This window comes from Carcharodon carcharias, chromosome 6, assembly GCF_017639515.1.
Source record: "Carcharodon carcharias isolate sCarCar2 chromosome 6, sCarCar2.pri, whole genome shotgun sequence".
Lineage (NCBI taxonomy): Eukaryota > Metazoa > Chordata > Chondrichthyes > Lamniformes > Lamnidae > Carcharodon > Carcharodon carcharias.
Genome location: NC_054472.1, coordinates 143567610 through 143593967, shown reverse-complemented (window position 1 = coordinate 143593967; position 26358 = coordinate 143567610). Strand labels below are relative to the sequence as shown.

The 26358-nt window shown below is 42.0% G+C and overlaps 1 protein-coding gene across 1 annotated transcript in view; it reads left to right on the top strand.

The window, feature by feature from the left end:
- The first annotated feature begins 2946 nt into the window (after window positions 1-2946).
- The window catches only part of LOC121278839 (chondroitin sulfate proteoglycan 5-like), an 83517-nt gene continuing 60105 nt past the window's right edge, over window positions 2947-26358 (top strand). Inside the window, exons 1-2 of the mRNA XM_041189296.1 lie at window positions 2947-3049; window positions 12228-13500. Of these exons, the coding sequence (XP_041045230.1) occupies window positions 2947-3049; window positions 12228-13500 (1376 nt within the window). The remainder of the gene's footprint in view (window positions 3050-12227; window positions 13501-26358) is intronic.

Genomic DNA, 26358 nt, shown 5'->3' with positions numbered 1-26358 from the left:
GCATCAAAATGTTTCTTCTCATGTCTCCATTGCTTCTTTTGCCATATTCATCTAGAAACTTAACTCGTTTTCTTTCTCCACAGATGCTGCCAGACCTGAACATTCCCAGCATTTTCTGTTTTTATTTCAGAGTTCCAGCATCCCCAGTATTTTGCTTTTAGTTAAGAGAAAAACAAAACTGGGAGATTCCATTCCAGACAGGGAGATCACATTGACCATGTGGAAATGAGGCTTCTGTAAAATGTCCTCCGAACTAAGAACCAGTCCTGCTCCATTTTGAAGGAAGTCAGAGAGTCAGCAATCACCTTTCAAGCCAACAATGCATGCTAAGGGCTCACTGATTTCTTCGAAAAGACATCTAGCCTGTTCCTATTTTTAAATAGTTTAAACTCCTTTCACTGATTTCACTAATCATCAGCAAGTAACTTACTCCTAACTCCCCAAAGACTGTCCACCATCTACAAGTCAGGAATGTGATGGAATACTCTCCACTTGCCTGGATGACTGCAGCTCCAACAACATCCCAGGATAAAGCAGTCTGCCTGATTGGCACCCCATCCACCACCTTCAACATTCATTCCTTACACCACTGACACACAGTGATAGCAGCAAGTTGCATTCTTGCATCCCAGCAAGACTTTTAACCCCACCGTGTAAATCTGAAAACAATCATTCTGCTCCATATTTTTATCTGTTCAAGTAGCTGTCTAAAATTTTGTGCCGGTGCTCGTTGGTACCGAATGGCAAAATATTGTCCGTACGACTCAAAAGAGTCATGCAGACTTGAGAGGTTAACTCTGTTTCCCTCTTCACGGATGCTGCCAGATCTGCTTAGTTTGCCCAGCATTCTCTGATTTTATTATGGTAAATATAGAATTCTCGCTGACCTCGGATGAGCTGGTGATTCAAACGCTCTTCAATATGCTGCATTGAGGCAGTCATTTGTAATGGATCAAGATCATTGAACAGCTCTTTCAAAGAGCAGGCATAGATATGACAGACCGAGTAACCTCTTCCTGTTCTGGCAGATTCGTTGATTTTGTGAAATATAAGCTTATATTTCACCTCTCTTCTATTTTTACTTAGTTCTGTTGAAGTCATACGGACTTGAAACGTTAACTGTGCTCCTCTCCGCAGATGCTGCCAGAGCCGCTGAGTTTTTCCAGGTATTTTTATTTTTGTCAATAGAAAATGTCTCTGTGGTCTTCTCCCTGTCCCCCTTTGTATCCACCTCTCTCTCTCTCTCTGTCTCTTTCTAATCGTCTCTCTCTTTCCCTCTCTGTCCCTCTCTCTATTTCGCTCTCTCTGTGTGTCTCTCTCCAGTCCTCCTTCTCTCTGTGTCCCTCTCTAATCCCCTCTCTCTCTGTCCCTCTCTTCTCTGTCTCGCTTTGTTTGAATCTCACCCACTTCCCTATGTCATTCTGGCTCTGGCCCTTTGTTTTCTGCCTCCTTTTCATCAATTCCTTTCCAACTCGCTCATTCAGCCCCCTATCCCACCCAGTTCTGTCTGACCCTGCGACTCATTAATAAATGAATCACGTTCCCCCCGCTCCGCTCTCCAGCATCTCCCTGCGCCTGATTAAGAGTGTAATGAGATACATTTAAGATTCTTCCCGCATTCTCTTAGCGATCTATAATAGGCGCGGGTTGCTAAGCGATTCGTGAAGATACATTTTAAAGACAAGTGAATGATTGACACACTCGGTCAGCTCCATCCAAGTTAAAAGCAAAACACTGCGGATGCTGGAAATCTGAAATAAGAACAGAAAACGTTAGGAAAATTCAGCGGGTCTGGCAGCACCTGTGGAGAAAGAAAGAGTTAACATTTTGAGTCCGTATGAAGGGTCTGAAGAACAAACTCTGTTTCTTACTCCACAGCTGCTGACAGACCCGCTGAGTTTTTCCAGCCTTTTCTGTTTTTAGCTCCGTTCAAGTGTCGCTTCCAGATCAGCAAGGATGAGGCGGGAGCAGAGTGACTCCAACATCCAGAATCCGAGCAGCCCCTCCGGTTCCGTTAAAACCCACAGATTCCTATTAATAGGACATGTGTGAGAGTGAAAGTGAGTGACTGAATATGTAAGAGAGAGTGTAAAGCAGGAGTGAGTGTGAGAGTATGAGTTCGGAATGTGTGTGAGGTATGTGTGTGTCGGGATGCGGGGGTGGGGTTGGTGGGAATATATGTGAGTGTGAGAGAATGTGTAAGAGAATGAAGTGAGAATGCGTGTGAGAAGAGTGAAAATATGTGGGCGAGAGACTTGAGTGCGAGAAAGTGTGATTATGTATGAGCATGCGCAAGTGAGAACATGAGAGAGTGTGTGCGAATGTGTATGAGAACATATGTGTGTGAGAACGTGTTTGAAAATGTGTGTGAGAATATGTGTGAGGGTGAATGTCTCAGTGTTTGGGAGCGAGTGTACATATTTGTGTACGGCTGAACGTTCTCCCATCCATTCATAGCGACAACCGCCGGCCCCGACGGCCGACACGAATCACCAACAATGAGAACGCCGAGGATTGCGCACCGCGCTCTGTCTGTTTAAATCACATCACAGACTAAATAATCCAGGATACAGAGTGTAAACCGATTACTGTAATACTGTTTTGTAGACGCCAATCCCCACCTCGGCCACAGAAACAAACCCTAAGAAAGCCCGGGGTTAGTGTGAGGGGTGTGTGTGTGTGTGAATGTTTGATGTGCAGTTAAGAAACGGCCAGGGCGCGTCATCGCTACGTCTGCAGCAGATAGACTTTGGTACCGAGAGAGATCCACAGATTAATTAGATTCTCATCTTCTCCAACATTGTGAGTGGACCCCAGCCCCTCATCCTTCCCCTCCCCACCCCCAAATCAAAAGGATTTTAAAAATGAAGAATAGTAGCATTTAAAAAAAATCACAACAGTTAGCAGCTGGAAGTTTGTGTGAGGAGAGAATCGAGGTATTCCAGCATGGGAAGGAGGAGTGAGTCCGAACTCCGCTGCAGCCTAGGCTGGAAGCTGCTCCTGGCAGCTTGGGCTTTCTCAATCCGATTCGTGGCAGTGGCTGTTACCGGTGAGTAACTGAGAACTTGTGTAACTAATAATTTACCAGAAGCCAGCCCCTTCAGGTTATGGTGAGTGTGGAGGTCTGCTCCTCCACTCGACACCCACAGCTTCTGAACGAGAGCTTTTGTCTTTCCATCGAGTCTAATTTTCCTGTATACAACCTAATATATGTGATTATACTGCTGATCCCAATTGTCTTTAAATGCCTTTACAGTCCACCTTGCTATAAATAGGGAACAGGAAGGGAGCTTCAATGGGATTGCGATATAATGTGGAGGGATGATTTAAAGAGGGAGGAGAAGGCGGGGGTTCACAGACAACGCTTATATCGAAGGTATGGACAGTGGCTCCATTTCGGATAATTGATGGATTTGAAATAATCAGACAGCGAAAGACCCCTCACAGTGATGTGATCCACAATATATATTGATTGGGTGATATAGATTGTATGCAGATTGGCTAATTTCGAAAGTATATAGTTGGGTAATATTGATCGTGTGATCTATGTGAGTTGGGTGTTATAGATTGTTGATTTAGTAATGTAGATTATATATAGTTTGGGTATCATAGATTATATGTAGCTTTGATAATGCAGATTATGTATCTTGCATAAATTGAATAATATAGGTTGCATACAGATTGGGTAATATGGGTTGTATGTAGGCTGAGTTATATAGATGGTGTATGATTGGGTAAGATGCGTGCATAGGTTGGTAATGTAGAATATATAGATTAGACAATATTTATATACTGATTACATAATATCGGTTTATACAGCTTGGGCAATGTAGATTGTATACAGGTAACATTTGGTTTGGTTAATTTGGTTGGATATAGGTTGAGTAATGTACATTGTATGGATTGGGCATTGGTATCTGTGTACAGATTAGACATTATATTGTTTATATAGCTTGAAAAATGTAGATTGTGCATAAGATAGGTAATATACATTAGTGACAAGTATCAAACAGATTGGGTAATATCAATTGCATATATGTTTGGTAATGTGTACTGTATCTAAATTGGGTAATATAGATTATATATAGGTTTGACTATATATTGTAAATGGTTTAGGTAATGTAATGTAAATATGTTATCTTGTGTGTGTGTGTGTGTATTTATATAGGGTAGTATCAATTGTTTATTTGTTCAGTAATATATATATTTATTAGACAAAGTTGATTGTATAAAGATATGGTGATATAGATCGATGATTGGTTTGATATATATAAAATGCAGATTAGTAAGATATCATATATAGAGACTGTATAGATTGGCATTTGTTGATTGTTTACTGGTTGAATAATACATATTACATATATATCCCTATATACAGGACATGGAGGTGGCTGTAATATTGCATATCTGTGACTGTTAACTTAAAAACTAATTTTAGCACACCATGATGTCCTCTGTATTCTGAAACGTTTCTAACAGAGAAGATAACCAGCAGCTTTGTGCCTTTTTGCTCTCTTTCTTACTGCTGTGTTGGAATTTGGCAGTTAAGATGTCTGCTATGGGCTGGCCAGTAATTTCTTTCTTTATTGCCATCAAAATTTCCTTGTTTTTTTCACTGAATTTAGAACCATCTCATCTTTAAAAGGGAAACAAAAAAGTACAATACAGGGCGGAGGGTGTCTGCAGTCCATGGCTGATACACGTTTAATGTATCTGGATTCATGGCTGTACATCTTCTGCAGAGCACATGGATGTAGATGGTACAGCTTCAAGCAGTAATAGAATCCAATCTGCCTCTGCAAATTATGGTTATACAACCATTACAAGCATTGCACAATGCATGCGCACATATACATTTGTCAAATGTATGAATTTGTATAGACTGCAAGTACAGTACATACACATCACATAGACCAAAATTGTGAATATATAATTTATGTAGAGACAGACAATGTTTGAACATTATATACGGATGCTCTGTACTGGGTGGGGTTTTATACAGACGTACAGTGTGAGGTGCTATATAGCTCTGGTGTACCTTGTGGCATTTATGTTCGGATATAGTGTACTGTGGGCAGTTGTATGCAGAACCTGTGTACAGTGGGATTATATGCAGGTATAATGTACAATATAGTGATGATGTGTAGATGTAATGTAGCAGTGAGGTGATATACAGATGTGTGTTTTGTGGGGTTATATACAGATGCAGTGTATAGTGTGGGTATTATATACATAGATGTAACATACAATGTAGGGATATATACAGTTATGACATGCAATATAGGGATAGTCACAGATGTAATGTTCAGTGTGGGCATGTTATAATGTTGAGGGGTTATATATCGATGTAGTGCACATTGGTGTGATGATATACATAGAATAAAATCAAAGAATCATAGAAACTTACAGCATGGATGGAGGCCATTTGGCCCATCATGTTCACACCAGCTGACAAGGAGCCATTCAGCCTAACCCCACTTTCCAGCTCTTGGTCAGTAGCCTTCTGGGTTACAGCATTTCAAGCTCATATTCAAGCACTTTTTAAATGTTATGAGGGTTTCTGCCTCTCCCACCCTTTCAGACAGTGAGTTCTAGATCTCCACCATGCTTTTCAACTCAAATCCCCTCTAAACCTCCTATCTCTTACCCTATATCTATGCTCTTTGGTTACAGACCCCTCAAACATGCGAATAGAGCCTTCAAATTCATTCTATCAATGCCCCTCATAATTTTATACACTTTAATTAGGTCTTCCCTCAGCCCTCTCTATGCCAAAGAAAACAACCCCAGTCTTTGTAATCTTTCCTCATCAGCAATATTCTCCCGTCCAGGCAACATGCTTGTAAACCTCCTCTGAACTATTTCTAGTACAACCACATATTTCATGTGGTGTTGTGACCCAAACTGCACACGCTACTCTAGCTGTGGTCTGACTAGTGTTTTATACCGTTCCAGCTTAACCTCCCAGCTCTTATATTCTAAGCCTCAGCTAATAAAGACAAGAATCCTTTTTGCATCCTTGACCATTATATCTACCTGTCCAGCCACCTTCAGGAATCTTCAATGTCCCTCTGTCCTCTACATTTCTCAGTATCCTATCATTCATTGTGTATTCTCTTGCCTTGTAGTGTGCAGCATGGGATGACATACAGATGTACTGTACAGTGTGGGATTATATACAGATGCAGTATACTTTGTGGAGCTGATATTCATAGGACTTAGGAGCAGGAGTAGGTCATTCAGCCCTTCAGGTCTGTGTTCAGATATACTGCAGAGTGTGGGTTTATACACAGATGTAGTATACAGTGTGGGGGTGATATACAGATGTAGAGTATCATGGAGAGGTTATATACAGATATACTGTGTGGTGTGGTGTGGGGTGACAAACAGATGTGGGGTTATATATAGATGTCGTGTGGTGGTATGTTACAGTACACTCAGATTCTGAGCTGCTGCGGCAATATACACTTTTACATGCCAATTATAGTCCAGGAGCTATGGATGGTGATGATAAATGTTCCAATTTTTTTCCATCACTCCCTGACCAGGAATCTACCCCGCTCCTACTGCTTGCCATTGGCTATGTTACCTGGATTTACAGGTTGATACTCCTGTTTGGCCACATTATGAAAGATGTCATGTTCCCGTGGTTTTACATACAGATGTAGAGCGCAGTCTAATGTGTAATAGGGTAGCAGAGTCATTTGAAGCCTATTCTTTCGTGAACTGCCGCAGGTCCAGGTAAGGGTCCCATGGCCAATGCTGGAACCAGCCAATTACAGGCAGAAGAACTAAAGCCCCAGTGGCTAATTACAAGTGTAGGATTCTTTGGGAAGAGGATTTGTGGTTCCTTAACAGTACACGAGAAAGGCAATGTGAAACCACTTCATGTATTCTTTTTCCCAGCCATATTGCTCATTGAAATTGAACATAGAAGGATCCTACAAGCAACTGAAGAGGAAAGTGCAGGACCACAAGACATGGAGCAATGAGTAGAGGACCTGCTCTTAGGCAGACTACTGCTCCAAACAGTATTGAGTGTGGGGCTGAAATTCAGATGTCGTATATAGTTGGGGAGTTATATACAGGTGTAGTTTACAGATTAGGGGTTTTATATACACATGTAGAATCACAGAATGGTTACAGCACAGAAGAAGGCGCTGTTGCACCTGCTGCTCTCTAAAGAAACAATTTGCCTAGAGCCACTCCCCATACTACTCCCTGTAACCCTGCAGGGTTTTCCTTTTCAGATAATAACCTAATACCCTCTTGAATGCCTCAATGGAATCTGCCTCTCCTACAGCCTCAGGCAGCACATGCCAGAGCTTAAACACTCGCTGAGTGAAATAACTTTTCTTCAGGTCGACATTGCTTCTTTTGCCAATCGCTTTAACTCTCTGTTGGCTGGTCCTCACTCCTTCCACCAGTGGGAACAGTTTCTCCCTATCTACTCTGTTCAGCCCCCTCATGATTTTGAATTCCTCTATCAAATCTCCTTCACTTCTCCAAGGAAGACAGTCCCAACTTCTCTAATCTATCTGCATAACTGAAGTTCTTCATCCATGGAACCATTCTTGTGAATCTTTTCTGCACCCTCTTTTATGCCTTCAAAAACTTCCTCAGGTCTGGTGCCCATAACTGGACACAATAATCCAGTTGAGGCTGAACCAGTGTCTTATACAAGTTTAACATAACTTCCTTGCTTCTATACCCTATGTCCCTGTGATGAAGCCCAGGTTGCTGCATGGTCTATTATCCGCTCTCTCAACCTGTTCTGCCACCTTCAATGATTTATGCACATGTATATCCAGGTCCCTTTGCACCTGCACCCTCTTTAGAATTGCACTTGTTATTTTATACTGCCTCTCCCCGTTCTTCATTGTGGGGTTATATACAGATGTAATATACAGTATGGGTTATATCTATGCAATTGTTCATACATTTTGCCCAATACACACAGATGTCATATATCATGCAAATAGAACATACAATTTCTACATTTGTACACCTTTATATGTATATTACACATATTATATTCATTCTGCTCATTTTAAATATAAGTTCACATATTACCCATATGAAAAATACTTATAGATATGAGGCAAATGAGTGAAGCTGACGAACTGAGTGCATATCTGAGAGTTTGGTGAGTGGGGGAATTTAAAGTATTAATTTGGTTCATGAAAAATCTAGGCTTGTCTGTAATTAGCAGTAACTGGAAAGTACTGTGCAAATAGACTAATTTTCTTTCTTTCTTCCAGCGTTGGACAGGTAAACACACTCTACTGAGATAGCTGAGTAGTATTAGCTAACTGGTTGAATCTGGTTTCTCTAGCCCCCGTTCAGTTTTCTATAAATCCAGGGTTATTTAGTGCAAAAGAGTCCAGCTGAGGAACTGAGTGCATGCTTGAGAGTTTGGTGAGTGTTGGAGTTCAGTGAGGAGGGGAAGGAAGTGTTTCTTTGCTTTTTCTAACGTTCTCAACCTGTAGGAATTGGTTCTTACTATGCTACAGGGGAAGAAGCTAGCTGTTTGGTGAATATCTGGTAAGTGGTTAATGTCAATCCTAGTCCTAAGGTTTAAAATAAGAGATGAACTAGTGATAAAGTTCATAAAATGTAAAAATAACATAAATAAATGAATAGTACAATAAGTAATCAATTAAAACACATTAAGGATGGCAGGCAGGTGATGTGTTAATGCAGCAGAATGTAAGTGTTTGTGGCTTGAGGAGCTTTGGTTCAGAATCATTGAGTTGAAGGCTGAGCTGCAGAAACGGAGACACATCGGGGAGGAGGAAAGTTACTTGGATGCTTTGTAACAAGAGGTAATCACACCAATTAGGATAGGGTCTTCTGATTTGGAAGGTGGTCAGGAACAGAAGGGTGTGACTGTGAGTGAAGCAGGTAAGGGGACCCAGAGGGCAGGAATTGAGCTTCTGCAATTGTCCAATAGGTTTGAGGTTCTCTCAGCTTGTTTGGATGAGAATACAGGCTGCAAGGTGGATGAGCAAACTGGCTATGGCACTGTGGCACAGGAAGCCATTTAAGTGGGGGTTGCAAAAAAATAATCTAGTGGTAGTAGTATTATAGTGAGGGGGATTAACACTGTTCTCTGCAGCAAAGAGCGAGAGCCCAGTTGGCTGTGTTGCCTGCCCGGTGCCAGGGTTCAGGTCATCTGTTGAGGGCTGAAGAGGCACTTGCAGTGGAAGGGGGAAGATCCAGTTGTCATGGACCATACAGGTACCAATGACATATGTAGAACTAGGAAAGAGACTCTGCATAGAGAGCATGAGGAGCTAGGCACTAAATTGAAAAGCAGAACCTCAAAGTTTATAATCCCTGGATTATTATATGAGCCACATGCAAATTGGCATAGGGCACATAAAAATAGAGAGATGAATATGTGGCTCAAAGACTGGTGTGGGAGGAGAGGGTTCTGATTTCTGGGCACTGGCACCAGTACTGGGGAAAGTGGGGGCTATATCATTGGGATGGTCTACACCTGAACCATGCTGGAACCAGTGTCTTTGCAAACTACATAGTTAGGAAAGTAGAGAGAGTTTTAAACTAAATAGTGGGGACAAGGGATCAAATGTGGTCAGGCATGGTGTATCAAAGAGTAAAGAAAAGGCAAGAGAGAAAGGCATTAATATGGGAAATGATAAACAGACTGTGACAGGAAGGGACAGAGAGTACAAGTCTAAGAGTAAATCAACTGGTAAGGTTAGAGGTTACAAAAATAATAAAAGGATAAAACTTAAGGCTCAGTATCTGAATGCACGTAGCATTCAAAACAAAATATAAACTGATATTCAAATAGAGATTAACAAGTATGATCTAATAGCCATTACATAGACATGGCTATAGGATGATATAGATTGAGACCTGAATATTGGAGGATATGTGACTTTTAGGAAGAATAGGAAAGTAGGAAAAGGTGGAGGGGTGGTTCTGTTAATTAAAGCCAACATTAGCACAATAGAGAGCGATGACCTAAGTTCAGGAAACCAGGATATAGAAGTGATTTGGGTAAAGATGAGGAATGATAAAGGCAAGAAGTTGCTTGTGCTGGTGGTGTCCTAACAATAATCACATGGTAGTATGGGGTATCAGAGAAGAAATAGTGGGAGCTTGTCAGAAAGATATGGCGATTATCATGGGGGATTTTAATCTGCATGGAGACTGGAACAATCAGATGGGCAAAGGTAGCATAGATGATGAATTCATAGAATGTTTTTGGGATAATTTCTTAGATCAGCATGTTCTGGAGCCAACCAGGGAGCAGGCTATAAAATACATGACATTGTGCAATGAGATAGGATTAATTAATGACCTCATAGTGAAGGCACCCCTAGGTAGCAGTGATTATAATATGATTGAATTTTACATTCAGTTTGAGGAAGAGAAGAGAGGGTTGAAGACTACTATTTTAAACTTAACATAAGGGCAATTATGTGGGCATGAAAGCAGAACTAGTGAAAGCGGACTGGCAATTTAGGTTAAGGGATAGGTCAATGGAGATGCAGTGGAAGACATTTAAGAGGATATTTCAGAATACATAGAATAGATGCATTCAAATGAGAGAGAAAAATTCCAAGGAGAGGACCCATCATCTCTGGTTAATTAAACTAAAAAAAGTTAAACATAGTATCAAACTTAAAGCAAAAGCGTATAATTATGCAAAGCTGGGTGGCAGGTTAGAAGATTGGACAGAATATAAAACACAGCAAAGAATTGCTAAAAGATTAATAAGGAGGGAAACAGAGTATGAGAGAAAGCTGGCTAGGCATATAAAGACAGATCGTAAGAGTTTATATAGATACTTAAAAAAAAAAGTTAACAAAATAAGCATTGGTCCTATAGAAAGTGAGTCTGGGAGTTAATAATGGATAACAAGGAAGTGGCAGATGAATTGAACAGGCATTTTGCATCAGTCTTCACTATGGAGGATACAAGTAACATCCCAGAAATGGCTGTAAATCAGGAATTGGGACAGAGGGAGGAACTCAAGCAAATTACAATCATCAGGGAAGTGGTACTTAGCAAATTATTGGAACTGCGGTTTGACAAGTCCCTGGGTCCTAATGGACTTCACCCCAGGGTCTTAAAAGAAGTGGCTAGTGAGATAATTGGTGCATTGGTTTTAATTTTCCAAAATTCACTAGATTTGGGGAAGGCTCCATTAGTTTGAAAAATAGCTAATGTAACCTCTTTATTCATAAAGGGAGGGAGACAGAAAACAAGAAACTATCGGTCAGTTAGCTTAACATCTGTCATAGGGAAAATGATTAAAGATGTTAATCAAGCAGAGTCAACATGGTTTTGTGAAAGGGAAATCCATGTTTAATCAATTTATTGGAGTTCTTTGAAGAAGTAACAAGCGCTGTGGATAAAGGGGAACCAGTGGATGTGCTATACTTAGACTTCCAGAATTCATTTGATAAGGTGCCTCATCAGAGGTTATTGCGGAAAATAAAAACTCATGGCGTAGAGGGTAACATATTAATTGACATGGATAGAAGACTGCTCAGTTAACAGGAAACAGTGAATAGGCATAAAGGGTCATTTTCTGGTTGGCAGGATGTGACAGGTGTGCCACAGGGATCAGTGCTGGGGCCTCAACTCTTTGTAATTTATATAAATGATTTGGATAAAGGGACCAATGGTATGGTTGCTAAATTTGCTGATGACACAAAGATACATTGGGAAGTAAGTTGTGAAGAGGACATAAGGAGGCTACAAAAGGATATAGATGTATGAGCATTTTAAGAAAATGTATACAGATATAATATAGCATGAGCATTATATACATTAGCTTGGTTTCCCTCTCCACAGATGGTGACTGACCTGCTGGGTGCCTTCAATAACTTCCATTTCCAGCATTCATTTGTTGGACAGCATGCTTCTGATAGGCAAATGTTATATGCTCCATAATCATTATATATACCTATATATTGATGTTAAACTTAGTAAGCCAATTATATGGAACTGTTAAATAGTATTTCCATCATGTATAAATTTTATGGACAACATTTCCATTCTATACACTTTTATACTTGGCGTATTTCATAGCATGTTCATTATTTACAGATGTTATATACATATGTATATTACATACATCTGTGTACAGATATTCTTTAATATGTACATTTAATACACATGTTTTACCCAGGTACACCACTCTATCCTTCCCCACCTCATTCCCAATCTGCTCTGCTCTATTCCAGGATCAGATGACACAGTGTCTGCCTACTCTACTGAGAATACCACTTCTGCTGTGCTAAACATCGACAATTCCTCATCTCTCCCTCATTCTTATGCCCCAGATCCCCAGACAGCTACCCCTGTCCCTCGCCTCAAGGATTCCCCAAATGTTTCCACTACCCCCAGCTACTCCCCTTGGCCAACCCCCGGTGAATCCTCCCAAGCTCTAGCAGATGGATTAGGGAAGAGTTCCATGGCAGAACAGCTCCAGGGTGAGGGGCTGGATGGTGGAACTGGGACTGGACAGCTGGGTTGGGAGCAGGGAGTAAATGGCAGCCACCCTGGGTCAGAGGAACTGGGTGGCCTAGGGGTAACTTCCCCTCCTTTGGCCAATGACTTGGATCAGGAGCTTGGGGGCTGCCTAGGTTGCCAGGGAACTGAGCAGGTGTTGGAGGAGGAGCCACCCAGCCCTGCCAGCCCATCTACTGGACAAATTGCAGTCCCTGGCTTAGACTGGGTAAAAGGGGTGGAGGGAATCGGGGGGACTTTTGGACCAACAGGAGGGACCACTGCATTCGAAGAGAATCAGTACACCAAGTTGGGCTTATTTGAAGAGGCCACCAATCTCACAACCCAAGGGGCAGAAGGAAGCACTGACTACACCCGGATGGACTTGGAGATGCAGTTGTGGTCCCAGGTGGGTACCATCCCTGCCCTCCAACCCCTGACAACAAGTGAGCCCTCCGAGCTGCCCACAGATTACATTTACGACCCTGAAAATAGTACAACCATTGGCAGATTTCCCATTGCTGAAGCTTCAGATGTTCCCATGACATCATCCAACTTAGGCTCCACGGAAGATTACTTGCCTGACCTTCCTGCCTTGACACATGGTCCTGATGTCAGTGTCTCAGATATCCAAATGGCCACATTATATTATTGGGATGAAATCTCCACTGAGCTGGAGGATGATAATGAGCTTAGGCTGACCACAGTCTCTCCTAAGATACAGACCATGTTGGTGAAGGAAGAAGGCATAAACATGCAGACTGAGCCCAACCAGGACTTCAGATCAGAATCTTTCTTCAAGAAAAATGCCTTCACTGGTTCCTCTGGCTCAGGGAGCAGACGAGACACTAGCCTATCACCCCCTGTTCTTGGAGAAAATGGGAGTGACTGCAAGCTGGGATACCTGAAGCAGAATAAGTCTTGCAAGTCCATTTGTGACATGGTCCCAAACTACTGCTACAATGGTGGGCAGTGTTACATCATGGAAAATGTTGGAGCTATTTGCAGGTAAGCAACATCTTATTTTTGAGTTGGGTTTGAATGTGCAAACTAATGCATCATCAACAAAATGCAAGCTTGGTGAGACTCACGTCACAAGATTTAGGTGAAGGCCTACTTCCCAATATCAGTCCTACTTTCTATCCATTGCAATATTCACATCCACCTCAGCTGACTTGGTTTTGTGTCTGAGCTGAACGATAACACTTATAACAACACAGCATTTCCTGAAATGTCATCCAAATTTCTGTACTCAAATATGGTTTGGGGCTTTGAATCAACCATCACCTGACCCTGAAGCAAATATGCCACCAATGGTTGGGATGGAAGAGGCAATGACAGATAGTTTCACATTCCTCATTCCTGTACCCAGATAGGTCAAATTCCTGATCACTGGTTTATAGCTTCTGAAATCCAAGTCACTAATGGCATATTACTTGAGTGTGTTATGCTCAGAAACCTTTGAATTGGAGTAACCATTAGCGAATTGAGGGGAGAACATGTCCCCTCCAAATTCTTTGTCATAGGCTAAGATACAAATAGTAAGATCTGTAAGCATTCAGCATTAACTTATTTGGATTGCTCTGCCCTTTCTAAAACATCCCTGAACCGACCCACTGTTCCTTCTCCCTCAACTCTTTATACTTGCTTTACGTCTGGATCAGATTGGAGTGATTTGGGCATTACTGGTTATCTAAGAATAGAAGAAAATCCAGAGCATGGCTCTTCAATCTCACTCCATCCAGACTCCAGATATGATTATTCTTTCATGGGCTACCTTCCTATGCCACCTGTTCTAAGTTGCCTCACTTCGGTCTTTTCAAAATAAATAGCTAGCAGTACTTTTGATATCTCTCTAGCCTCAAAGCATCTTCACAACTGATTGTAATCTAGCTTCTCTTTTACAGGCAGTATTGGCAAAAACCTGCTAAAAGGCTGGATTAATTCTTCTGATGGCAAATGGTATGTGTTGGATGGGAATCCCTAAACAGGAGAAAGGAAAAGAAAATGCTTATAGAATGGTTTCTCATCTGTGCTGTACCTGTCCTGAGAGTGTTTGATGGGACAGTGTAGAGGGAACTTTACTTGATATCTAATCCGAGCTGTACCTGACTGAGGCGTGTTTGCTGGGATGGTGTTGAGAGAGTTTTATCATGAGTTCGGTCTGTCTTTTACCTGACTTGGATACACTTGGTGCTGACAGCTCTGATATGGACATCCCTCATCTTTGTGAGTCCAAAACCAATTCTCACCCTGAAAACAGTGTATTGAAAAACATTTTACAGTTTGTTTACATCTGAAGAATGACACAGGCAGGCTGTGAGCCTGACATTGGTCGGAAATAAGTTATTGGGTGACATTGTATAGGATGTGATATATAACCACTCAAAGAGCTCAGTGATGATTAGGGACACCCGGCATTGTTAGTAAGAACATAGGCCTGATTTATTAAACAGATTGAGTTATCTTGAGGAATTGATGGATGTGTGTGGACTAGTTGACGGTGTAAGTTCTGATTTCCAAAAAGTGTTCAATAAAACGCTGCGTAGCTACTGGATTAAAAACATTGAGATCTGATGGGCTTGTGCGGCAATCATTATGTTGCACCTGTAGCTATTTAATATCATGGAAGCAGTGAAATGTTCAGAACTTGTTTCTTTATTTGTTCAAGGGATGTAGGCATCACTGCCTAGGCCAGCATTTATTGTCCATCCCTAATTGCCCTTGAGAAGGCGATGGTGAGCTGCCTTCTTCAACCACTGCAGTCCATGTGGTGTAGATACACCCACAGTGCTGTTAGGAAGGGAGTTGCAGGATTTTGACCGAGCAGCAGTGAGGGTACGACAATGTAGTTTCAAGTCAGGATTGTGAGTGACTTGGAGGGTAACTTGAAGATGGTGGTGTTCCCATGTATTTGCTTCCCTTGTCCTTCTTGGTGGTAAAAGTCACGGATTTGGAAGGTGCTGTCAAAGGAGCCTTGGTGAGTTGCTGCAGCGCAACTTGTAGATGTACATGTGAGGAAATATGACTGGGGTTTGGTTAGAGTGAGGTTTCACAGGACTATGTTTTGGCTGGTCATCGTTCCCAATAATATCTAGAGGAGGGTTTCAGCAGACCATTCTTAAATTCAGAGAAGATATCATAATGTGTGCAGGAATGGGTTAGTAATTCAAAGCATTGCAATAGATCAAAGGCTGAATGAGAGAATTTTAAGGAATAGGCTTATTTGTGATAGATATGATTTAATGGGGAGAAGTGCAGTGGCAGAAATTATTGTATAAAGGTACTGGATGAAGAAACAGATGTAGTGTAGAGTTGACCATTTGTTAAAGGTATACAAGAAAATGAGGTAACTTATGAGAAAGCAAATATGGTTTTATGTTATACTGTGCCAAACATTGAGTACAAAGTGAAGATTATATGTAAACTACTTAAGACTCTGGGACATGTGTGTTTAAAGTATTGGGACAAATTTTCTTCATGTCATAGACAATCATCTGCTGAAACTCACAGGCACCCAGCTGAACCTAAGAATAGAAGAAATGGGTCAAGAGCAGACCATTTGACCCTTTGAGCTTGCTTTGCCATTCAATGAAATCATAGCTGATCTTCTACTTCCACTCCACCTTCCTGCATTATCCCATATCTCTTAATTCCCTTAGTGCCCAAAAATCTACCTGCTTCTGTCTTGAACATACTAAACAACTGAGCATCCACGGCTCTCTGGGATAGACAATTCCAAAGATTTCCAACCCTTTGAGTGAAGAAATTTCTCCTCATCTCAGCCTTAAGTGGCTCACTTATCCTGAGACTGTGATCCAGTGTTCTAGATTCCCAAACCAAGGAAAACATTTCCTCAGCATCTAGCCTGTCAAGCCCCTTAAGAATTTTTGTGTTCCAAGAGATAATCTCTCATTCTTCTGAACTCCAAGGTATATAGGTCTAGTCTACTCAGTCTCTCCCGCCTGGGATAATCCCCCATCCCAGGAACACTCTCCATTTGTTAAATTTTATATGCTCTTGCCAGGTGAGAATACATGTCAGGAGCAGGCAAGTGAGAAGTTTATTCAATTGTGTCCAATTATGGCTCTCCGTATGTGGTGAAAGATAGTGGGGGTGTAGAGGAGGATGTAGCAGAAGGGTGACCAAATTGTTACTAGGCCTTAGTGCTCTTAGCTGATAGGATAGTATCAAGAGTTAGAGCTAATTACTCTGGAGAAATTCAAGGTTATTGAGGATATGAATGAAACTTTCAAATGATGAGTGGATTGGATATAATCCCCCTAGGTTGGTTATTTGGGATGGAGATTATTGGTCCAGAAGGCATGACTGTAAAATGATTAAAGGATTGGATACAGTCCCATTATATTGATTATTTAAGACAGATAGAGCTGGTGGGATGAGTGAGCTTGGCTATAAACTATGAAGGCAGAGTTGGAGGCTAGAGGGCATGAGAGAGTCATTGCCCTTTGGAACAAACTGCAAGATTGCTCCAAAACAAAAACAGAAATACCTGGAAAAACTCAGCAGGTCTGGCAGCATCAGCGGAGAAGAACAAAGTTGATGTTTCAAGTCCTCATGACCCTTCAACAGAACTAAGTAGAAATAGGAAAGGGGTGAAATATAAGTTGGTCTATAGGGGAGGGGTGGGGGGGAAGAAGTGGGGGCGTGGCGGTGTTGTTGGGACAAGCAAGCAGTGCTAGGAGCAGATAACCAAAAGATGTCACAGACAAAAGAACAAAGAGGTGTTGAAGGTGGTGATGTTATCTAAAACAATGTGCTACTTAAGATTGGAGAGCAGGACGAGCACGGTAACTCTAGTGGGGGTGGGGTGAAATAAACCATGGGTGGAATACATTTAAAAATAATGGAAATAGGTGGGAAAAGAAAAATCTATATAAATTATTGGAAAAAACAAAAGGGAGGGGGAAGAAATGGAAAGGGGGTGGGAATGGAGGAGGAAGTTCGGGATCTAAAGTTGTTGAACTCAATATTCAGTCCGGAAGGCTGTAAAGTGCCTAGTCGGAAGATGAGGTGCTGTTCCTCCAGTTTGTGTTGAGCTTCATTGGAACAATGCAGCAAGCCAAGGACAGACATGTGGGCAAGAGAGTAGGGTGGAGCGTTAAAATGGCAAGCGACAGGGAGGTTTAGGTCATTCTTGCAGACAGACCGAAGGTGTTCTGCAAAGCGGTCGCCCAGTCTGCGTTTGGTCTCTCCAATGTAGAGGAAACCGCATTGGGAGCAACGAATGCAGTAGACTAAGTTGGGGGAAATGCAAGTGAAATGCTGCTTCACTTGAAAGGAGTGTTTGGGCCCTTTTGGGCCCTTGGACAAGATTGCCCAGGGAAACAAATCAGTTGGGGTATTGAAGGAAGGAGGGGATGATGAAAATGTAGGTAGGTAAGGCTGACCTCAAAATTCAAAAGGTCATCTACCATACCAATATTTTGGGAAATCTGACAGCAGATTAAATATGTTGCCTCTGGAATCATAGGGGGTAAAGTTTCCCATTCATTCGATTCATTTCTTGAAGAAGTGGAGCATATGCAGAAACTTATTTTTTTTAACATATTAATTTCTCTTTGATGGGTTTTCAAGATGCAGGTTTTAGATTATCTAAATTTTATGGATGGTGGAGGTGGTGAGGCCACAGAGGAGACATTTTAGGGCCCTTGGACAAGATTGCTCCAGTTCATTGAAAGGGAACTTGACAAGTTGTTAAAAGGACAGGGCATTCCCAGCAATGGGGGTAAACTACTCAGTGGAGCTTGCTTAGTCAGGGAGTTAGAGAGGAATTTTCCAGAGCTTTCTTGAATTAATCCCAGGAATTCCCACCCCCCACACCCCTGCCTTTTCTCCTCCCTCAAGAGGCAGTGTGGTTAGGGGATTGGGACAATCTGTGATCAGATGTGGTAGGCTTGATGGATCAGATGGATTTTTCTCACCTTTTTGTACAATTGTAGGTTTAATCAGATTTGGTGAAACTATTCCAGTGGTCTCCCCTGTGGCCTCACCACCTCCGCCATCCATAAAATTTAGATAATCTAAAACCTGCATCTTGAAAACCCAAGAGAAATTAACATGTTAAAAAAAATCAGTTTCTGCATATGCTCCACTTCTTCAAGAAATGAATCAAATGAATGGGAAACTTTACCCCCTATGATTCCAGAGGCAACATATTTAATCTGCTGTCAGATTTCCCAAAATATTGGTATGGTAGATGACCTTTTGAATCTTTTTTTAGAGGTCAGCCTCAACTACCTACATTTTCATTATCCCCTCCTTCCTTCAATACCCCAACTGATTTGTTTCCCTGGGCAGTTTCGTTATCCACTTCAGTCACTTGTTCCACAACTTGATTACACTTTGAGTAACAACTCTTTAAGTAACCGTCTTATCCCTCATGTCCTCATTTTTTAACGTGCTGTTTCTTGGGAACTGAACCATTCACCACACAGAACAATTTGCCTGGTAAAAAAAGTTGTCAGCCCTTCATAATCTTGAAAACATGTTAAATAGTTCCAGTTCCTTCTGACAAGATGCCTCAGTTCCGTATCATCTTGTTTGCTGCAGCATATGTGGAGTAACTAATAGCTGAACAGAGATTGAGAAGCAAACTTGGATCTTGATGGAGCTTTATTGAGTCTGGTGTACCTTATTAATCCACAACAATTGCAAAGATTTAAAACAGCTGGTTTTTAATAGCTTGAAAACTTTGATCACCTCACCCCTTACGCTTCTAAATTTAAGGGACTATAGAAGTTTGTGCAACCACTTCTCATAATTTAATCCTTGGAGTCCAGTTATCATTCTGGTAAATATTTGCTACAATCCTTCCAAGGTCAGTTTATCTTTCTTAAGGTGTGGTGCCCAGAACTGCCTACAGTACTCCAGTTGTGGCCTAACCAGTTTTGTTGCATGACCTACATAAGATTACATAGGATATATGGCACAGAAGGAGGCCATGTGGCCCAACCAGACCCTGCCAGTGTTTATGCTTCACTCAAGGTTCCAGTCATCTTTCTTATCTCAATCTACAATCTTAGCCCTCTATTCCCTTAATTTAAATGCTTACCTAACTCCCCCTTAAATGCATCTACACTATTCACTTCAGCCAGTTCCTGTAGTAATGAATTCCACATTCTCACCACTCTTTAGATAAAGCAGTTTCTTCTAAATTCCCTGTTGTATTTGTTGGTGACTATTGTCTATTGATGGCCACTAGCTAATCTCTTCCCCACAAGAGGAAACATTCTCTTTGCATCTACTCAATCAACACCTTTTATCATTTTAAAGACCTTTATAAGTCACCCCCCCTTTTATCCCCTTGTATTCTTTTTTTGATGTTGTCTGTATCTGTTCATGACATTTTAATGATTTATGTACATAGACCTCCAAGTCTCTTTGGACCTCCACTTTCCAGTTTTGCACCATTTAGAAAGTACACTGTTTCATGCTTTTTAGGTCAAAAGTGGATGACCTCACATGAAATCCATTTGCCATCGTTCAGTCCATTCATTTAGTCTATCAATTGCTCTGTAATTTTATACTTCTGTCCACACTTCTTACAATACTGTCTATCTTTCTGTCATTGGCACTTGAATATGTCGCATCCTCATCAACAGAGCTACCAGAGACCCTATCTCAGCGAGAACTGGGATCAAATATGGCCATGCCATTGCACCAGCTCTGTTCTTCATTTTCCTCGCCCCAATACTGCCCCTCACCTCCAGCAAATTACCCAGAGGCATGGAGATAATCTACAGAACAGGCGTAAAACTATTCAACCTACGCTGCCTTCAATCCAAAACCAAAATAATTCCAACCTACAGTCATTGAACTTCAGTATGCAGATTACATGTGTGTGCGCTCACTCAGAAACTGAGCTCCACATCATTGTCGACTCCTTCACTGAAGCATATGAGAAAATTGGCCTTTGACCAAATGCCCAAACACTAAGGTCCTCTGCCAACCAGCTCCCACAGCAAAACACCTCCTTCCATCAATTAAGATCAATGGCGATATCCTGGAAAATGTGGAGCATTTTCCGTACCTTGGGAGCCTCCTCTTGATGTAGGCAGACATAGAAGACAAATTTAATCATCGCCTCCAATGTGCCAGCTCAGCCTTTGGCCATCTGTGGAAAGAGTATTAGAAGACCAAGATCTCAAACCTGAGACTAAGGTCGTGGTTTACTGGACAGCAATGATCCCTGCACTCCTATATGCTTCGGCGACTTGAACAGCCTACACACTGGCACCTCAAAGCACTGGATAAGTACCACCAGTGGTACCTTCACAAGATCCTCCAAATCCTGTGGCAAGAAAGGTTGTCCAACAGCAGCGTCCTCTCCCTGCCAATTTAAGTACCTGTCCATTATTCGATTGTTAGCCTTCTGCCATTCAGCCAATTCCTAACCAAGTCAGTAATTTGTCTTCAATTTCATGAACTTCATCTTTAACTTTAACTAACAGTGAGTGGAATCATCCCAGATTTGCACTAAGTGTGGTAGCGGGCGGGTAAAATGATGTTTTACCCACCGGCCGCTATGGAGGCTTTTCACACCGTATCGTCCCAAACCTGCCGCATTAATTATGCATTCCCGGGAAACACACTGTTTCCATGGCGGGCAGGCTCTCATTTGCCCGCCACGCCATCACCTTGCTGCTTCTGCACGCCAGGCACCATATTCAAAGTCTAGCCGCTTTGCTCAGTTTACTCTGGACAGTTTGTGTTTCATTGCGTTGAAGTCAGCATTAACTAAATTTATAATCTTAGTACTATTTTGCATTTCTCCCTTTCAAACACTACAGGACAGATTTTCGCTACCAAAGTAGGAAGCCCAGATCAGGAGATTTCCCAACTCAGCGGACCCATCTCAGTTTAAAGGGCACCATAACACCAAATCTTTACTCCAGGGAGGTGGGGTGGGATACAGTCCAGCCCACTGACCCCGGAAGCAAATAGTAGGTGCCCATGGGGTGATCGAGTGCAGAGGTGGGCTGGTTAAAAGGTCTGCCTTGGTTCTCTGGAATTTTTGTCCCAGTTGTTTTAGTAGATGTGACGCCCCCTAGCTGTCACCCTCAGACCCATCTTACCACCACCACTCCCTCCATGGCACATCATCCCTCCATGTCACCTCCATGCCACCTCATATCCCATGCAAGTTCCATAGTCACTCTGGGAAGACCTCAGGAGCCATGTGGAGATGAAAAAGAATAAACTTCTAACAATCTAATATAGCTCTCATATGCTTCATACTGAAACAAACCCCTATTCATGAAACCTACTGAAAGATTTTAAATCCCCTCAAGTGTTCAGTCTTTTATAAAAACAAACTTCTATCCAGTAACCACATCAACCACAGCTAATCCCTTAATAGCCTCTTTAAACTGATGATCAAAATGTGAATTCAGCATCCCCTCACCACCACTGAGATATGTACTTTGTAGCTTTTGAAACTCAGCCATGCTTTCATAATAACATCAGCTGTAATAGCCTTTTGGAAATGTCAACAAAGAACTTTATTGAAACTGCAGGAATGGGTGCTAATATTTTCTACACCAGATGGCCTGTCAATCAAAGCAGTCCAGCAGAAGGATTTTTTTAAACTAACTAACATGTTCAACGTTTTTTCATTTTTAAAAGGCTGGGGATTTAAAAAAAATTCAGATCATGACACTTGGACAAACTTTATCTACCCTTCAAGACTATTTACATCTACTCTATAAATGCTTGACTCCCACACTGTGGGTTAACACCCTTGGAATAGTGAAAATGGGGTCTGTTTGAACTCAGCACTAATTTCAAATGGCCCACTTGTGTGATTCACACTGCATCCCTTCCCCCTGTGGTAAAACTGGGATCTGACAGAAATGGGGGTGAACCTTTCACACCTGGGTCCTGCTGGCCATTTTTAAAAATCTCTGGAGTTGGCCTGACTCCACGAAAATCTAGCCCTACATTGAACTTGATCATGTTATGATCCCTATTAGATAAATATTCCTTTTCAAGACCAATTGTTATTGTAGGCAATAAATGCTGGCCTAGCCAGTGACACCCACGTCCTGTGAAAAAGTGAAAAAAAAAGTTCATGTACCATTAAGCTGTTAACTAAGTCTGACTCATTTCTTATTAGTAAATCTAATTTGGCTTGCCCCTTGGTGGCTCGAGGACGTTATTACTGCAGAAAACCACCCTGGACACACCCAAGAAATTCACCACGTTTCTGACATCAGCTAACCTGCCAATTGATGTGAAAGTTAAAACCCCCATGTAAATCCAGTTTGTCTTTACTATATACTTTTCTAATCTCTGCACTCTGCATTCTACCACAAAACATCTGCTACCAGGGAGCCAATACACCCTCTGCTTACATACGAGTATACAATCATCTGAATTAGGAGCAGGAATCTGCTCCCTTGAGCCCCTTCAGTCCCTTGAGCCTTCTCCGCCATTCAGTAAGATCATGGCTGATCTGATTGTGGCCCTTTGACTCCCTTGTTATCTAGAATCTATCTAATTCAGCCTTAACAATATCCAATGACCCGACATCCACCGCCTTCTGGGGAAGAGAGTTCCACAGACCCATGACCCTCTGAAAGAAAACAATTCTGCTCATCTCCATCTTAAATGTGAAACCCCTTATTTTTGAACTGTGTCCCCTAGTTCTAGTCTCTCCCAGAATGGAAAAAAACCTTTCAGCATCCACCCTGTCAAGTCCCCTCAGGACCTTATATGTTTCAATAAGATCACCTCAATCTTCTAAACTCCAATGGCTACAGGCCCAATCTGTTCAATCCATTTTCTTTTTTGCTTTTTATTGAAAAATATACTTCATTCATAAAATATCTGAAAGAACATTACAAAACATTTCAAAATGGCCATTACAAAAAGTGCAATCATGTTTATGTTTTCCACATAGAACATGAGGTGCTTCAATACAATCAATTAACATTACAGGCATTTCAAAATGGTCATTACAGACAGGTCAGACAGTGCAATGGTATTCAAGTTATCTACATAATCATGTTGCACTCTGAGGCTTTTCAATACAATTGTGATACGTTCAGTGTGCACTGTATACATTCAATGTGAGTCATACAGTCCGCGGGCTCTATACAATTCCCAGCCCCTCGGTGCACTATGGCAGAAAGGTCTTAGACATGACCTATCCCCATTGCATCTTTGCAGCGGCTGCCCCAAGCTTTAGTGCATCCCTCAACACGTAGACCTGGACCTTGGAATGTGCCAGTCTGCAACCCTCAGTCGGGGACAACTTTTTGCACTGGAAGACCAACAAGTTTCGGGCAGACCAAAGGGCATCTTTCACTGAGTCGATGATCCTCCAGCTGCAGTTGGTGTTTGTCTCGGTGTGCATCCCTGGGAACAGCCCATAGATAGCATAGAGTTCTGAGTCACAGAACTTCTCAGGATAAACCTTGACAAAAACCACTGCATCTCTCCCAGACCTTCTTTGCAAAGGCATATTCTACAGGGAGGTGAACAATAGTCGCTTCCCCACCGCAGCCACCTTGAGGGCAACACGTGGAGATGGTGAGATTCCTGGCGTGTTGGAAGGATCTGATGAGGAGGGCTTTTCTCACCACTAGCCAAGCTACGTCTTGCTGCTTGCTGGAAAGTTCTGACAATGAGGCATTCTGACAAATTACTTTGACAGTCTGCTTGAGGAACCATCCGACAGGATCCACCATCTCCTTTTCCTGTAGTGCCTTATGTGCCGACCACTGCCTGATGGATTGTGGTCAAAGGTGTTTTTCTGCACAAAATTTTCCTCGAGGATAGGTGGTAATACATGGTCCAACTATTTGGAGCGTTCTGTGGCAGCGCGGCCAGACCCATCCTTCGCAACACAGGGGACAGGTAGAACCTCAGCACGTAGTGACACTTGGTGTTTGCGTACTGAGGGTCTACACACAGCTTGATGCAGCCACACACAAAGGTGGCCATCAGGATGAGGGTGATGTTCGGCACCATGTTTTTTTCCCCTTTATCTAGAGGCTTGTACATTGTGTCCCTGCGAATACGACCATTTTTGACCTCCAGATAAAGTGAAAGATGGCTTGGGTGATCACCACCACGCCGGAGTGCATCGAATTTCAACTCAAAATGTTAACTCTGTTTCTCTCTCCACAGATATTGCTAGACCTGCTGAGTTTTTCCAGTATTTTCTATTTTTGTTTCAGATTTCCAGCATTCACAGTATTTTGCTTTTACTTTAACCTGGGCCCTAAGGAGGAAAGCAGTGGTGGCTTTCCCATTATGCCAAACCGACCTGGAACAACAGTCATGGCCCAAAGGGATCCAGTGAGGGAGGTGGTTTTTAAAAATTTGTTCCGTCCATACCCACAACGACCTGTTCCAATTTCCAACCTTGATGGGGATTCCCCTCCATGCACCCTCTGAAGGACTTAGCTTGTGCTGGGGACCACTCCCATCGATACACAATTTCCATTTGGTGAAGCACCAGACAAAAAAGAATAACCATGAGAACATCCCACCTCAGTAGTATTTGGGGATGTGTAGGAGGGAATGAGAGAAATTGGGAAAATGGAAGAGAGATGTGTATTTGCATGGCATCTTATTAAATACTTAGCACATCCCAAAGCTATTTCACGTTGATTGAATCGCAATGAATTAAAACAGAAGTGAGAGCAGCAGCAGCAGGAAGCCATTAAGTCAAACAACAAATAATAGAAAGAGTCAGAAAGCTGAGGGAACATATTGCAAGCTCTCAAATTCAATTATGTTTTGGTCGCAAGCAATCCCGACAGATTTAAAAGTAAATTTAACGGCGAACCCCCTCTGGGATTTTAGTGCACCATTTAGTTCAAAAGCCAGTTAGACTTAAAAAGCATCAAGCGCTGGTTTCATTGAATTATTTATTCGAATGACTCAAATCCCTTTAAACTTTCTCCCATATATTAATCAAAAGTAAAGCTTCAAACATCCTCACCTCAAAGGCCACATTGAAGCTGCAACACATCTCAATCCAAAGAAAAGACTTGCATTTATATAGCACCTTTCACAAACTCAGGACTTCCCAAAGAGTTTTATAATCAATGAAATACTTTTTAAGTGAAGTAACCATGATAATGAAGGAAATGCGGCAGCCAATTTAACCACAGGTGGCAATCTTTTAAATTCGATGATTAATTCTCACAGTTGATCACGGGATGCAGGCATCTTTGGCAAGGCAAACATTTATTGCTCATCCCTAAATGCTATTGAAAAGGTGGTTGTGAGTCGCCTTCTTGAACCGCTACAGTCCATGTGGTGAATCTACACCCAGAGTGCTGTTCGAGTGGGAGTTCCAAGATTTGACCTAATGACAATGCAGGAATGGCAATATAGTTTCAACCCAAGTTAGGATGGTATGAGGCTTTGAGGAGAACTTGCAGGTGATAGCATTGTCATGCTGCCCTAATTCTTCTACATGATTGAAGTCTTAGGTTTTGGAGGTTCTTTCAGAGATGTTGCAGCAGTGCATCTTGTAGATTGTACATGCTGCTGCCATTATGCACTGATTGTGGAAGGGATGAATGTTTAAGATAGTAGATAGAATGATAGAATCATAGGGTTGGACTTTCCTCTGATCTTTAGGACCCTGACATCAGGACCAAATGAGACCAGCTCAGTAATATTAATTCCCTGCCTCTGAGGTTGCTGTCCATTGGGAGAAATCGTGGTGCTGATGCAGTTCGGAGACCATGAGGGCACCGCACCATGGAGGCTTCCTCGCTGATCTGCAGAACCACGCAAAAATGAACAAAGTTAAGGCTGATCGGTCCATTGGGATGGAGGAGAAACATCTCTGCTGGACTGGGATTGCCCTTTTATGCTCAA